The following is a 17,215-nucleotide window of genomic DNA, read 5'->3' as shown; positions in this document are numbered from 1 at the left end:
TAAAAATCCTGAGAGTTTGAAATTCGGTAATGGCTGAAAAGCTTTGATGCTGGTTAACAACTCAGAAAAAAACCAATTTAGTCCTTGCATTTTCCCTGTCCAACTTTATACATCAATAATGACAGCTAGGAGGATTATAGCAAGGATGCACTGAATACCGTCTGTTTGCTGAGCACTCCTCTTTTCTGAGAACATCCTGCTCTCAATAGAATGCAACTCTGTGAGGTCAGGTACTGTATCCATAACCCCGAGATTTGCTTCTGGCCCACAGCAGGTGCTCAATACATATTTTTGAGCATATAAAAGACTAATAATATCCTTTAATATCCTTAAGATAACCCCATTTAATGAAGCTTACTGAGTAGAATGCAAGGTAAAAGACATTAAAAAACTGGACAAAGAGGGCCTTTACGTACAGTTAACAATAATCAGATAGTAATATAAATGTGGGACCAAGTAACACTGTGCCAGGATAAACAGAACGCAGTGTGTTAGAATTGTAAAAAGGAAGAAGCCACACAGCAGAAGGATGAGTCTGAGAATGCTGCCGGCTCCAGTGGCCTGGGTTCTGATCCTGCCTCCCTTTCTACCCGAGTCACCTTCGTTGTTCAGTCGCTCAGACGTGTGTGGCTCTTTGTGACTCCCTGGACTGCAGCACGCCAGCCTTCCCTGTCCTTCACTATCTGCTCAAACCCATGTCCATTGAGTCACCTTAGGCAAGTCATTTAGCATTTCTGGGTCTCAATTAACTCATCTATCAAATAGGAATGATAATAATGCATACTTTGTAGGTTTGTGGTGGGGATTAATTCACAGAAAGCACAACATAGCTCCTGGCAGGTGGTAAACACAGTAAACGCCAGTTACCATTTTATAAAAGATTGAAGGAAGATGAGGGAGAGGGTATCTTTTAATACAACATGTGGGTGCGTACCAAAAAAAAAAGGCTTTAAAATGTAATGAAGATCTGAGCATGTGTACATACCTTGGGAGCCTATACACAGAGACTATATACCTTCTTAGGAGTGTCCCTGGGCCCTGATGAAGACCCTAACTGACCCAAAGGAGATGGTGTACTGACCACAGCCAGGGAGGCTCTGGAAGGAGGACCAGGGAAATGACATGATCTGATTTACATCTTGAAGAGAGATTGATGTGGCCACTGGGTAGAGACGAGGACCACAGGGATGGGAGCCATATCAGACAGGCTGGCCAGGAAGTTCCCACAGCTGTCTGGCCTGGAGATGTTGGTGGCTTGGATGGAGGCATTAGCAGTAGCAGTGAAGGTAGGAAGGAGCTGCTGGATAGTATCCAGATTTGAAGGTGAAGCCGACAGAACTTGTTGTCAGATTGAACATGGAGTGTGAGGCCAAGGGGAAGCAGTGGTGATACTGGGCTCTTGATCTGGGGTAGAGAACAGGAAGGAGGAGTAGGTTTGGAGGAGGAGGCGGAAGGGAGGAGGAGGTGGAGGGGCTCTGCTTTTAACCCATCCTGGTTTCCTAGGCCTTTTATACAGTTCATGAGGTGCTCACGCACGTGTACTGGGGTGGTATGCCATTCCCTCCTCCAGTGGGCAGAAGGTTTGCTATTCCTTTCTCCCAAGGGCGGAAGGAGAAGAGGGCGTCAGAAGATGAGATGGCTGGACAGCATCACTAATGCAACAAATGTGAATTTGGGCAAACCCCGGGAGATAGTGAGGGACAGGGAGGCCTGGAGTGCTGCAGTTCATGGGGTCACAAAGAGTCGACATGACTGGGCGACTGAGCAACAAGTTTCCTAGGGCTAGCATAACAAAGTACCTAAGACTGGGTCTTAAAACAACAGAATTTTATTGTCTCACAGTTCTGGAGGCTGACTGTCCAAAAATCAGGGCATTGGCAGGACCTCGCTCTTTTTGGCAGCTCTGGAGGGAGCCCTTCCTCACCTCTTGTTGCTGCCAGCAATCTTTGGTGTTCCGCATCATGTAGATGCATCACTCCAGTCACGGGCTGCCTTCTCCCCGTGTGTCTTCACATCAACTTCCCTCTGGGCATGTTTGTTTCTGTGTCCATGTCTGTCTTTCTGTCCAAATTCCCCCGTTTGTAAGGACACTGGTTATATTGGAATGCGGCTTTCCAGGTAACACTAGTGGTTTCCAGGTAACACCTGCCAATGCAGGAGATGCAAGAGACACGGGTTCGATCCCTGGGTCAGGAAGGTCTCCTGGAGAAGGAAATGGCAACTGTCTCCAGTATTCTTGCCTGGAGAATCCCATGGACAGAGGAGCCTGGCGGGCTATAGTCCATAGGGTCGCAAAAAGTCAGACATGACTGAAGCGACTTAGAACAGCATGTAACACATAACGACCTTGTTTTAGCTTGTTTACCTCTGTCAAGACTCTATTTACAGGTCAGAATGCATGCTGAGGCACAGAGGGTTAGGACCTCAACACGGTTTAGCTCATAACACCTCTTAAATGTGATTGTTATTTACTATTCAAGTGGAGAGATCAAGTGAGCAATTAGATAAATGGATATAGTGTCCATTTGGCTTTCATCCAGTCTGTGTATAAAGTAGCGTAACAACAAGCATTGCAGGTAGATTATTCTGCATTTGAATTTTGTTTTGGTCTAGATTTTCAAATGAGAAGACCTGTTGACATATATTATTAAAATGTTTTGAAAAAGTGTGACATCAATTATATGTATATCATCATACAGGGAAAGAGGATGGGATGATTTAAAGTGAAGAAAAACTTACATCCCAGGCAACAGGAAGTGAGAAGAGTTCCTGTCTCCTGGCTTCTATTTTCTTCATTAAGTCCATTTACCTCTTGGTACTGCTAGATACTAATTGAGCAAAAATTTTCAAGAGTTTCCAAGTGCATAGCATTAAGCAACACAGTGTTATGGCATCAAAAAAACCTGGAGAACCATATTCTGATGTATGGAAAATGCATCTGTGCTCATTTTATTAATGAGTGTGTGCGTAAATTTTGTTTTAGATCTTGGAAACATTCATTCTTTTGTTCACACTTCTCATTTAAAAATATTTTTTAACTTCTATTATGTCTGAGCCACTAGATGCTGGATTTTTGCAAGGAATAAGATAAATTAGGTGAGACTATACAGTGGTTTGCAGGCAGTTAAATAGTGTGATAAGTACCATCTTGTGGTTAAGACCACACCAGGGCACACAGACAGGGCACCTAATAGTTTTAGGTGGGGTGGGTGGGAATATGGGGAGGGTTTTTCTGGAGGAAGAGACTTAGGAAATAAGGGATAAGTGCCACAAGTGTAATAGTAATAATGTTTAAATTATATTCTCTATTTTAGTGCTGCGATAGTATTTTCCACACTTAAACTTCTCCAGGATTCAAAACTTTTTAAAAAGAAGGTAGTAGAAGATGACTCAGAGAATGGCACCTCTCCAGGAAGTTATGTATGTATGGATTTAATGTTTATCCTTATAATACTTATTATGGAATAATTATTGACATACTAGGACACTGTCTCATTATTTAAATGAAACAAAGGGGTAAAGTACTGAAAACATTGAGTTCAGAATAAAAAGATCTGTGTTTAAGTCCCATGTTGATGCTATTTATTAGTCAGTATACCTTGGGCAAGTTCCTTAAACTTTTTTAAAAGAGCTGTGTAATCTCATTTAGGAACTGATGAAATTGGATGTAACAGTGACTGAAGTCCCACCAGATATATCATTCTAGTCTTCTAGATCTGGTGTCACCAGTAAATGAAGTTGTTTCACAATACTTGGTCTTCGTTTCACTTTCAATTATATTTGTTCTTTAGCATTACCAGTGTGACACGTGTGCTGTTTCCCATCTTGAATTTCTCACAATTAGATTCTTCTGCTCTTAAGCTCTCAAATCTATATGGCAACTGGTGTCTCACATTCTTTGAAATTTTATGGACTTCAATTAGACCAAGTAATTTAATAATACAGGATTGTTTAGGATTAAAATATAAAGATTCAGTACACTAAACTCTTGCTCACTTTAAAATGAATAAAATAAAGCTTAAGCTTTACTAATAAAATTGCTACTATCTAAGTCTTTACAAAACAAAACTAATTGACTCACTTCTTACTATATTAAAAGCAATATATATGCTAAAAAGCAGTCTGATTCTGAAAATTTACTTAGAGTGGTGGTTGTCAGTTGGGGGTGATTTTGCCTCTCAGGGGACATTTGCAGTGCCTAGAGACATTTCGGTTGTTCTAACTAGAGGCAATGCTAATGACATCTACTGGGTGGAAGCCAGGGATGTTGCTCAGCATCCTGTAACACATGCGACGATTCCCCCACAACAAGTATCTGGCCCAGAATGTCAGTCATGCTGAGGCCGAGAAGCCCTGATTTAGATTAAGCATGACTTGGCTTTTCAACAGTAACAGGCATATAGGCGGAGATTAAGGTACATAGATAGGTATTTGTAGTAGACCCCTCATTCTAATCATGATCCTCTCCCTGGTTCTCTGTTCCCTTCTTACTCTGGTCCCAGGAACAGCTCACCCTCTCCTCCTCTGCACCTCACCCGTCAGTCTCTTTAGCCCCCATCAAGTCCAGGTCACAGCTCCTTGATAACAGATGTTGCTGACTGGTTGGAGATGGTGAACTGTCAGAGATGCACAGCAGGAAATTCCTAGAACAAAGAAGCATTGTTGTAGATGAAGTGTCTGAGATTGATAGCTCTCAGACAATTGTTAGCTCTCAATTGAAGAGCTGCTTTGTCACCTCCCTCCCATTGGTCGCTTCCTTTGTCAAGTTAAACAATAAGGATAGTAAGTCATAAAATATGTCAGCAGCACCCAGCAATATAACTTAGTCAGTTAAGACTGTGGGCTCTAAATTCAGAAAGACGCAAGTGTGAATCCTGACCTCTGCCAGAATATGATGGGGTTTAAGCAAATTGTTAGCCTCCCTAGGCTTCACTTCTCAACTCTGAAAAACAGAGAATAACAATAACTGCTCTTTGGCTTGTCAGGAGGATTAAGTGAGATAATATGTATAAAGCATGTAACACAGCCCCTGGCACGTAATAAGCACTCAATAATTAGCCAATATTGCTGTTTTTCAGCCTTTAAAATGATGGTCACAAAATCTTTGAAGGTATGGAAACTGTTGATATAGTTTGCAATGAAAAATTCAGACTGTAAATCTAGTTTTCAACAGTGGGTACACAGAGAAAAAGAAAGAACTTAAATGAGGATCAGTGTTAACAGTGATTTTACTTGTTTTTTGTGTATCTTTTATGTTTTATAGAGTGTTAAAGAATAATTTCTAAAATTAAAAATTTAATGCTATTAAATGGTATCAATGCTTCCCTTAACTTATATTTAACACTAGGCTAGAACTTGGGCATCTTTAAGTGGAAAGATAATCATCATTTTGATATTGTTTAGGCGACTGAAAGTAAAGACGACAATTTTTTAGATCCTATTTCCCTAAATTCTCGAGAATATTTCAACATTCATCTGTGGTTGAGGTGCCGCTTAGCCTTGGTGACTGCATTTGTTGCCCAGATTCGTGGCATTGGAATCGTGAAAGGTAGAAATATCCTGTCTCTTCAATCAAAGCTTTCATAAAATTTAATTTTACTTATGTAACAGAGGTTTTATTGGGATGTATTTTATTATAACATTAACATTTTATAGCTTCTTAGCTTGATCTGTTTCCAGAATTTTAAAAATTGAGATATTAAACGAGGATAATCATTTTCAGCAGTTCCTTGTATCACTGAAAATGGCATATATGTTACTGATGTATGCATCGCAGGCAATGAGATATCAGAATATGAATGCCCAAGCCCTCCTGTCATCTAGGAAGGCGGCCTGGTGCAGGGGTCCAGAGAGCGGCTTCTGGAGCCACCCTGCCTTGAGTTCAAATTCTCTATCCACTACTTCCTTGCTGTGTGATCTTGGCCAAATCACTTAATCCCCCTATGCCCCAGTTTTCTCCTCTGTAAAATAGAAATAGGGTACCTACTTCATAGGATTATTTCCAGGATAAATGGGTTAAATTTCTAAAGGTCCTAGATTACAGCCTGGCACCTACAAATATTAGTACTGGCAGTGGTTCATAGTTATCTCTATGTGAGCCTATCTATTTACCCATCTCTACCATCTCCCAAATTAAATTAATTCATGCAATATCATTATTACTTTTGCAGCATTTGAATACTCTAAAGTACTTCCCCAAAATTACATTTATTTTCAATATTTCATGTAGTTTTGTTTTCCATCTTTGTATCTTCCTTTTCTTCTATTTTATACAATATTCCTATGATAAATTTTGAGGATATTATGCTTATACAGTTTTTTCCTTTCTCGGTGCACTTTAAGTAACTGCATTTGTTTATTTTAGAAAACGATATAACAGATTATGTGAGCCTTATCAATGAAGTGTGTGTGGAGGCAAAAGCTGCAGGTGACAGGGAGCTGCAGGCTGAATTCTTGATGCAAGCTGTAATTATCGGCCTACAAGAAAAGCATTTAAAGGCAGACATCATAAAAAGCCTTCAGGTAGGAAGGCAGCCTCATCCACATTGATATTTACTGAAGGATTCTGGTTAGAATAAAAGGAGAGAGTTTAAATTTCCATTAGTTACTGCTTGTATGGCAGTCAATATGGCCAGCTCTTGTTTCAGTGAATTGTAAATGGTACCATCAGATGTAATAATTTTATTTTAATAGGAGGTAATACAGTTGCTTGAAGGACATGACTTCATTTCTCCTCGATCTCATTTGACCTTGGTGAGAAGCATGCTTTTGCTGGATGATTTAACAAAAGCTGAGAAATTCAAGGAAACTCCTTCTTCGAAAATAGAAAAATTGTATTTGTTGACTCAGTCTCACAGCATTCTTATAGAACAGGTGAGAATGCTTTACTGTCCAAAAGATTTAGAAACTTACTCTTCTTTTTCTTATTGCAGACCTTTCTTGTCTTATTAGACACATTAGCTAACTACTTATTAAAATGTTTCTTTTACAGATGATAAGTTTTGGAGAAACAATTGAATTGCCTTCATCAAACACTGACTATGCAAGTCCATTACTGCCTTTGAAAAATATTTATCTTCCTCATGTCATGTTATTGGCCAAAACAAAAATGAGAATTGGTAAGGACACTTAAACATATATTTAAGACACTGATAAAAAAGTTTAATTTATTTTCAAGCAGGCTATCTTGTGAGTGCATTTAATTTGGGGCAATATTTATGAATACCCAGATTCCATTTATTTAAAAAATAGTTGAAAAAATTATTATTAGTGCCATGTTATTCCTTGCACACAAAGGCATTTAATTAAATAGCTGGTTATACAAAGCTATTTACACAGTGTAATCCTTTAGTTGAAAAGTAGTTTGTATGGAAGGATACTTGATAGTGGAAATGTTAGAAGGCAATTATCTACTCAGTTCTTTCTTTTGCTGATGAAGGAACAGACATCTGATCACCTACCATGTGCCAGCCTCCATGTGAGGTCCTGGGAAGCTACTGGGGATGAAAACAAATGTAGTTCCTGCTCTTAACCTTGAAGATAGAGATAAATAAGTAAACAAATCATATACAGGAATGAATATTATATCATTTATCATATTATAAATATTGTATAAAACATTTTAATATTTATTCAATATTCATACATTTTTATAATATTTAGAAAATTTAATACAGCATATATTTTATAGAAATCTGCATTTGATAACAACTATATAGGAAATCTGCAAGGATATAGAAAGCTTAAATATGATGATGAGTTATGTCTATGTATGTAATTGTAATTAGTGTTAGAAAAGATGTGGATAAGGTCTATTGATAAAGAATGGCAAAGGAAGGGGTGTCTATTTAAGTACTGAATAGAATAATTGGGAAAGGCCTCTTTGGGGAGGTGGTATTTAATTCTGGACTGTAAGTATTATGCATATGCATAGTGGAATCATGAATATTGCATAGTGGAGTCATGCATAGTGGAGGCAGAGCAAGCAGTGAGTTGTAGGTTCTGAGGTCAGGACACACTTGACATATTCCAGAACTGCAAGGAGACCATTACAGCCAGAGCAGAGTGGGGTAGGGGCAGCCTAATGGGAGGAGATCAGGGAACAGTTTATGTTTCAGAGGATTACCCTGGCTGCTGGGTGAAGAATAGATTGGAGGATAGCCTGAAGCCAGCCAAGAGAGGACCTGATTGTAGAAGGTAGACCAGTAAGCCAGAGGTGTGTATATGTATGTGTATATATATGTGTGTGTGTGTGTGTGTGTGTGTGTGCATGCGCTCAGTTGCTCAGTCATGTCTGACTTTTTGTGGCCCCATGGACTGTAGCCTGCCAGGCTCCTCTGCCCATGGGACTTTCCAGGCAAGAGTACTGGAGTGGAGTGCCATTTCCTTCTTCAGGGGATCTTCCTGATTCAGAGATCGAATCAGCGTCTATTACATTTCCTGCATTGGCAGGCAGATTGTTTACCATATAACTCCTAGGAAACCAGTATTGCTACCCTTCACAGGAGCTCACAGACACTGTTGACCCAAAGCTATGTGCCTCTAGCTCCAAGGCTCTTGTCTGTCTCAGAGGGCTGAAAATCTTGTAACAGCTCTCTTTGTTCTAACCTATATTAATCATGCCTTAAAAAAAAAAAAAAAAAAAGAAAGAAAGAAACGTATATCTCGGGCTTTCCTGGTGGCTTAGTGGTAAAGAATCCACCTGCCAGTGCATGGGTACAATCCCTGATCTGGAGAGATCCCACAAGCCACCAAGCAGCTAAACCCATGCCCCACAGCTATTGAGCCTGTGTCTGGAGCCTGGAGCTGCGACTGCTGAGTCCCACCTGCCCTAGAGCCCATGCTCTCCAGCAAGAGAAGTCACCACAGTGAGAAGCCCCTGCAGTGCAAGGGGCTAGAGGGTAGCCTCCACTTAGCACAACTAGAGAAAAGCCAGCGCAGCAACAAAGACGAAACACAGCCAAAAATAAATAAATAAATAAATAAAATTATTTTTTAAAATGTATTCCTGATGCTTTGACGTCCGGAGTCTTGCTGACCAGGGAGGGACTTCTCCTCTCAGGGTTAGCCAGTTCTTAGAGGTTAATTAACCACTTTCCTGGGATGGTGACTTTTATATGCAAACCAGCTTTTCCAGCCCACACCCAGAACCTTTAGTGAGTTTGCTGGGTTCCTACCCTTGGGGCCAATATTTCTCTGCCCTAATCACCCTAGAGACAAATATACACTACTAGCAGAGATCACTGAAATTATATAAACTAGCCAATCCTAAACCTTAGTCTGCTTACACTACCCACCCACTCCTTTCCACAAAAAACACAATAAAGACTCTTGCCCACATTTTCCCCTTGCGCCTCTGTTACCCTGTCCAAGCTCGCTCTTCTTGCCACACAACAGGCCGATATATCAGAGACAAGGTGTTGAGGCAAGGAATACGACTTTAATCAGAAAGCCATCTGACCGAGAAGATGACAGACTAACGTCTCAAAATAGCCATCTTATCGGAGTCTGGATGCCACTATCTTTTATGGAACACAGAGCAGGGTGGGGTGAGGAACTAAAGTAAAGAGGCCATTCGTCTTGCAAATATCTGCTGGAATGGCCAACCTCACAGAGTACGTGCATTTAATTTCTACCTTTCTGTAGCCGTCTACAGTGGATAGGACCAGGGCGTCTCCCTGAACAAAGGCACTTTGGCTTCACATTCAGACAGAGTGGCGGTGTCCCCTGAGGCAGACCATTGTGTATGGTCACTGTGCTTTTAATAAGCAAAAGCAGTAGGAAGCAGGGGTTAAACCGAAGAAGCAGACCCAGCGGGAGCAGGGTTTTGCTCCTCCCTGGAGCACCTCTGCCTCCTGACTGGCCCTCACGCTGCTCTGGGCTGCCCTGCTGGCACGTGTGCCCAGGTCCTCCTGAGAACTTTGAGCAGAAAGAAGCCATTCTTTTCAGTGGCGATCATCTCCTGACCTGCTGACCTTGTCACACTTGAATAACCGCCAAACCAACATTTTGGAGCTCACCACTCACCTGCTGGGCCCCACTTACGTCCCGTTCCAGCAGCTGCTCAGCTCAGGAGAGGCTGGTGATTGGACTAGAGTTGGGGAGGGAGGGTAACAGAAGTGTGTTCAAACTGCCCGGAATCTTTTCCCCTTACTCCCCTTCTTCTCCTCCTCATCATGATTATTATTATTTTATGATTATCATCATTTATGAATTTTATTGCTGTAGGGAAATCCATTCACCCCTATTATTAATGTTTCCTTATTTATGAAATCAGGCTAGCCTAGCTGACCTGCAGAATTCCTGTCCTGTTCACTGATCCCATGAGAGCTATTTTCCTACATTTTTAGCCCACAATTTATATTATCAATATATTGGATTTCTACAAGAACTTAAAGCACAGATTGTGTTAAGTTGTGCAGATTGTGTTAAATGAATTCGCTGCTCTCCTGCCTTGCTAATCCTGAAGATGTGTCACCACTCAGTGGCAATACTGCTGCTGATTTTTAGACTCCCTTGAAGCAGAACAGCTTGCTTTCTGTTATGTTATATTAAATACCAACTTAAAGAACAAAAACCAAAAGCAGCTCTTCTGTCAAAACAACAACATCAGCTTCACAACATCTTTTTCACAGTCTTGATGTTTATTGCAAAAAGGAGCGCTTCAATATTATGAAGCATAAAAATCCTCTGATTTGATGTTTCTCTACAGTTTTCCTTTACAGTGATAGTATAGATTGCATTGCAAGAACAGAGGAACTTAGGTTATTTTTTTCTTTGTGAAAACCTCTTACAGAGAAAGACATTTTGAGATTATTTTTCTAAAACAACAAAAAGATAAGTATCATGATTATTAAAGATTATTTTTCCCATTAATGACTGAACCTAGAGCTTCCTTATTAGTTGAAGAAATAGATTACTGATTGAAGAAAGGTTCAAGAATAATGCTGGGGAGTGGGACTATAACTGGGAGCCATCATCTTTGCCTTCAAAGGATCTGTTATCTAGTTAGGGAGAGAGAGAGAAAAGTCAATTTCTGTAACAATTCTTTTTCTAGTTTTAACAAAAACATAGAAAACAAGTACTATTATTACATGTCAGTACTTATTTATAGTACTGTAGTACACATTGTGGAGAAGGCAATGGCACCCACTCCAGTACTCTTGCCTGGAAAATCCCAGGGACAGAGGAGCCTGGTGGGCTGCAGTCCATGGGGTTGCTGAGTCGGACACGACTGAGCGACTTCACTTTCATTTTTCACTTTCATGCATTGGAGAAGGAAATTGCAACCCACTCCACTACTCTTGCCTGGAGAATCCCAGGGACAGGGGAGCCTGGTGGGCTGCCGTCTATGGGGTCGCACAGAGTCGGACACGACTGAAGCGACTTAGCAGCAGTAAACATTGTACATGTATATAAGTGCCTCAATGACATGAAGAGACTTGATTTTTTTGTTTTATGTTAATAAACAGTTGTAGTGTATTTTGAAACAATAAGCAAGACATGTAAGAATGGGAGAGGTATTGAGATGTGAGGTGGTATAGGACAAATGGTATTAGCATATCCTTCTTGCCTGCCATCTGATCATTGGTGGTGATTATTGGGTTTAAGAGCATGGACTCTGGAGAAAGAATTCTGGTCCAGTTCCCTCCAGGAAATCACTCCACTCCTCTGTGTGTTCAGTTTCCTCTCTCATAAGATGTGGGTAAGAAAAGTACCAATCTCACGGGATGAAGTGAGCGGGCTGTGTAGCACGTTTAGAAAGGCACCTGGTTTGTGCTCAGAACTTCACAGGTGTCAGCCATTCTCATTGTTCCGTGCCAGGCCTCCTTCCTCTCTTAGGGAGCCCCAGGAAGCAAGCCTTACAGTTTCTTCATCTCCATTTCTTAGCAAAGTGCCTTGTCCAGAGGAAGGGCTGTGTGACTTCTCCTTGGATCAGAGAGAGAGGGAGGGAGAAAGACCCTTTCCCCCACCATCCTTCTACTCAAATAGCTCATTCGTAAACTACACATTTACAAAAAAAAAAAAAAAAAACCCCTAGGCTTCTTAAAAACTCTTTGTAGGGCCTGGCATCTTGGATTTCAAATTTTTAGAACTCAAAGAAACCTCTGATAGTTTCTGGTTCTGCTGCCTCAGTGCTCAGTGGCATGTAGGGACCACTCAGAGCCTCTGGTGACACAGTAACTCCAATGCCTGGCTTGTGCCCAGCATCCAGCTGGAACCCAGAGTTGTATCATTCTGCAACTCTACACTGCCTTTCTCTTCACACTCCCCCTACTATGCCTGTTAAGCTATTCTATCAATACAGCTTTCCCACCCAGTTGCCTTTTACTTTTATCTCAACATTTTTCTTCTTTAAACGTATCAAAGGTGATCACAGTTGCCCGCCTTGGTGGCCGTCCTCAGTAGGCAGGCATCCTGACCTTTCTCAGGTCTGGCCCAGGGCTCCTATAACCTGCTACCACAGTGTCCGGGCTTTCACTGCCTACACAGTCAACCACGCGGTATTTTGATTGCCTGTCTGACCGTTCACAGTCCCTGTTAGACATTAAGCTCCAGGGTCTCTCTCTTAAGGGGTTTGCTGCAGAGTCATGGTTTAGGGTATGGGTCCTGGCGCTGGACTGCCTAGGTTCAGATTGTGTGATTTTGGGCAATTTACTTAAACTTAACTGTGCCACTGCTTTTTCCTCTGTAACATGAGCATAATAATGATATCCACTCAGAGTTGGAAGGATTGCATGAGATAATGCATATGTATTTGGGATGGTACCTGGTATTGTAGGAACCTTAGTTCTTATTTTCCACTTTTCTCTTTCTTATCCAGTGCCTAAGAATTCAGAAAATATTTGTGGACTAAATGTCTGTCTGTCTTTGAGGTGATTAGAAATTAAATCCTATGCCCCTTCAATAATACAATAATCCTTTATTATGTTAAGAAGTGATGGGACCATACCAGAAGTGTGACATGAGGTCTTTGTCCATAATGGGTTTGCCAACAAGTTGTAATGAGAAAATATGCAATGTGAGGAACCACTATAGAACTGAATAGAAATTACTGCCTATTAATATATGCAGATTTTATTGGGAACAACATAAAACTTTATAAAACTTCCCAGTGTTTCACTACTAACAACCTTATCTCTGGAACCCAGAAGTTATGTAGAGCATTGTGAATTTTTAGAACCGGAAAAAGACTCAAGAGATTATTCTTCATCTTATAAATGAGAAAAATGTTGAAATTTATCAAAGACCAAGTTCCAAAAGGCTGTTGTTTATAGTTCATTGAAATATTTGGGTACTGAGTTTCCTTAAAGTGTTTCTTCAATGCTAAAAACTAAAGACACCTAGAATTCTATTCTTTTTTTTTTTTTGGCCTTGCTAAGGGCTTATGGGAGCTCATTTCCTGACCAGGGGTTAAACCCAGGGCACAGCAGTGAAAGCCTGGAATCTTAACCACTAGGCTACCAGGGACCCTCCTCCGCCCACACACCCAGACTTCTTAACTGCACCTATGGTGAGAGGAGTCTGTTAACTGGGAGGTTGGGTATGAATGGGGGTGTGTGTGTGCTGTCAATTCATTTGCGTCCGACTCTGCAACCACATGGACCTTAACCTGCCAGGCTTCTCTGTTCATGGGTTTCTCCAGGCAAGAATACTGGAGTGGGTTGCCATGCCCTCCTCCAGGGGATCTTCCCGACCCAGGGATCGAACTGGCATCTCCTGCATTGCAGGAAGGTTCTTTATACTAGCACCACCTGCGAAGCCCTTGTTATGAACACTATGTGTATTTCTCCCTCTTAATCTAATGTCTTTCTTTTAGGACATACAGTGGCCAAGCAAGTATATTATACCAGTAAAAAGAAGGATTCTTCAAAGTGGTTACCTGCCCTTCATTTTTTTGAAATAGCTTTGAAGCTCGCTAGGACATCAGGAACAGAAGAACATGAGGTGGAAGCTGAAATCTTTTTTCAGAAAGGTAAGATGTATTTGGGGTCACAACTATGATAAAGTTTGGTGAAACTTTTTTTCCTATTAACAAAAGACTTCTTAAAAATCTGGTCACTGATTATATTAAATGTTGATTTTACAAAGGGTGTGGTGTTGATAAACACCTTGATGTCTCTGCCAAACTGGTTTTGGATAAAATGAACATGCTTATATTAAGTTTACATCTAGAAAGGGAAAAAAGACTCCTATTTTCATTTCTTTTATAAACAACTGGCTTTCCTTACACAAAGTTTCACGTTTGACACAAAAATCTCATTATCAGTCATTTAGCTATGAAAAATGTTACTTAAAGAATGCTTAGGAGATATTTTTATGCATAATTTCATTACTTAGCTGAAATAGCCAGTTTCTATAAAAGATACCTATCCATTTAAATAGCTATAGCATATCTGTACTTATAACTTACAATACACATTTGCATAATGCATTCATATAACTTTGTTGTGGCCATTTTAGCCCTGAGAGAAGTGATGATGACAACTGGTATCATTTATTGAACATCTACTAGGTATAAAGCACTGTAATCAGTGTGTTACATCTCATATTGCCAGTTCCTACAATAGCTCTACAAGGTAGGCATGATCAATCCTGGTTGGCAGATGAGGGCAGTCTGGGTAAATAGCCATCTATATGTCAAGAGCTACTAAATGCCCAGATGTGAACTTCACATGAGGTGGCTCTATGCTCTGTCCACATGCTGCATGGAAACTGTCAATCCTTTTCATAGTGATTATGAGATTTCTCTTTCCAGTCCTTCTGGCTATAGAAGTAGCATTCCAGCGCCCGGCTTTTGAAGGCTGCAGCTCACCATGAGGGAGGGGGAGCTGTGTGCACACGAGAGCATTTGCATCATCTGTGTTGGTTTTCCAGTGTTTGCTGATTTTCTAGGATTTGTTTCTAGCAAAGGTGTTTCCTATGATGTCTGCAGTGATGGAGGAAAGAAGAAAATGGATGTAGATTAAAGGAATGCACTGCAGGAGGAAGTGAGAGCACAAAGTAAGGAAATGGAAGGAAAATAGGATGATAACACTTGTGTCTGAACAGTGAAAGGAGGCAGGGGAGCCTTGAGGTGCCCAGGGAAGGAAGCAGCAGCTCTTTCCCCGATGGCGTACCTTCCAGCAGGAAACAAGAGATGGACACACAAGGAGAGCACATCCAGTTTTCCAAATTTCCAGCGTAAAATATTTGTTCTGAAGTCCTCAATGGTAGAAAAAAGAAAATCGATCTTTGTATATCCTTTTTCTCTTTCAGGCAAAATAGAATGTCAAATATTGATGGAAGAGAAACCTCCAACTTTGCAACTTGAGAGTCTGTTTGAAGCTATACAGCTAAGCTTGAGACATGATCAAAATTCAGGGTAAAAAAAGAAAAGACCTTTCCATTATCACAGTATGTGTTTGGATTTGAGTGCCGTGTTCTGGGTGTATGTTGAAATGACTGGGACACTCTCGTGGCAGGGCTAGTTTGGGGTGTCCACTGTCCACCTGGCTCACTGACTTCCTTTTCAAGCTCGTTGCTTGGGGCTCCTCCCCACGGCTCCGTTCTCAGTGAGAGGTGATGACAGCAGTTAGCCTGGTGACATACTGGACTGAAAATCACTCTGGGCTACACTCAGCTTGCTCTCCTGCCAGTCCCAGGATGCAGGAACTTCCACCGGATGTGAACCTGTATCGAGGAGGGGTTTGTCACGCTGGTTCATCAGTGCCAAGGCTGGCCAGCTCAATTCTATATAATGACTTACTGCACGGATTTAAATGACCCTGTCTGACAGGTTTGAGAGTGGACACAGCCCTCACCCACACCGAGTCGTGGCTTTCAGCGTAACTCTGTGTGTCTGTTTAGGATCTGATCAGTGTAGGAGGGTCGAGACAGAGACCTGTTTGCCAGGTGGGTCTCTGCAGGCTGACTGTCACTTCTGTAGTGCCTCGTGTGCTGGAATATTCCAGAATGGCCTTGATGCTGGACTTCCTTGCAGTCATGGCAGGAGGACAGCCCAGGACAAGGAAGAACACGCAGCTGTCTGTGAGAGCTTCTGATTTCAGTAGGGAGGAATTTAAGCACCAGTGTTTAAGCCACAGGTGCTATGAAAAAAGGGTCAGTTTGGAACAGATGCTAGTTTTGCCTGTTTTTACCTTCATTTGCTCAGAAATTGTTGTCACATGATACAAAATGATGCTTATGAGTAGTGAGACTATGTAGTAAGTACAGTGTTTTATTGTTTTAGGTTGATAAGAGACTCCTACCTTGAAATAGCCTTATTATTTTTACACATGAAGAAGTCAAAGAGCAAACTTTCAGTGTCACCATTGACGATTATTAAGGTAATAAATGATTTTATTAGAAATATAAAGTATTAAATGTAAAGTATATTGCCTTTTAGCTTGCTTATTTTGCTACCTCTGGTATGGATATAAAGAGACATTTTTCTTTGTGACTTGGAGGAATTAATTCATTATTTTAAGCTCATACTCATATTTAGGTACCTCTTTGGACATTTTTACATAAGATTCTGGAAATGGATTTCATTTGGAGATTTTTGCCTGTTAAAATATTATCCATGAAATGTAGGTGCATATAAATATGCTCAGTCATTGGGACTGATCAGGTGTTTGCAGGAAATGACACATTGCTTAAGCTGATAGACGAGTGTGGTTTTCATTACTGATGTGGCTGGCAAACAGATCATCTTTTGATAAGAAACGTCACTCATTCATTTATCACGTATCTATTGAGATGTCCTATGACCAGACCGTATTCTGGAAGGTGACAGAGCAGGTCCAGGACAATCTGAGTGCTTGTCCCCATGCACTTCCTCTTCAGTGGAGGGAGACAGGCAGTAAACCTGTAAAGGAGGAAGGGTGGGAGGGAGTGAGGGAGGAAGAGAAGAGAAGGGAGGTTGGGGGTATTTTAGGTGGGGAAGTTTAGGATTAAGAAATAACTTGAGTTGGTGGGATTGTGAATGACTGCAGTGGAAAGAGGTGAAAAGTGAGATTTGATCATTTGGGAGGGAGCCTTGCAGGGGGGCAGAGGCATGCACTCCATCGAGCGGTGCTCCCAAATAAGGGGCAGAAACATCTCCAGGGATCCTGTGATCCTGTTGAGGTCAGAGGTTCAGCCTTTCTCAGGAGCTCCTAGAAATGCCAATGCTGCTGGTCTGTGGACCACACCTGAGTACCCAGGATTCAGACAGGGAGATTTTCTTTCTTTT

General features: G+C 41.2%; 1 protein-coding gene across 1 annotated transcript in view; it reads left to right on the top strand.

Moving 5' to 3' along the window:
* Positions 1–17,215, top strand: part of CFAP54 (cilia and flagella associated protein 54) — a 294,432-nt gene that overhangs the window by 199,446 nt on the left and 77,771 nt on the right. The window contains exons 52-59 of the mRNA XM_043881586.1: positions 3,315–3,420; positions 5,404–5,548; positions 6,365–6,522; positions 6,694–6,873; positions 6,992–7,118; positions 13,820–13,975; positions 15,259–15,364; positions 16,232–16,328. Coding sequence (XP_043737521.1) covers positions 3,315–3,420; positions 5,404–5,548; positions 6,365–6,522; positions 6,694–6,873; positions 6,992–7,118; positions 13,820–13,975; positions 15,259–15,364; positions 16,232–16,328 — 1,075 coding nt within the window. The remainder of the gene's footprint in view (positions 1–3,314; positions 3,421–5,403; positions 5,549–6,364; positions 6,523–6,693; positions 6,874–6,991; positions 7,119–13,819; positions 13,976–15,258; positions 15,365–16,231; positions 16,329–17,215) is intronic.

This window comes from Cervus elaphus, chromosome 22 (genome assembly GCF_910594005.1).
Source record: "Cervus elaphus chromosome 22, mCerEla1.1, whole genome shotgun sequence".
Classification (NCBI taxonomy): Eukaryota; Metazoa; Chordata; class Mammalia; order Artiodactyla; family Cervidae; genus Cervus; species Cervus elaphus.
The sequence above is the reverse complement of the archived record's forward strand: the minus strand, read 5'-3'. Positions and strand labels throughout refer to the sequence as shown.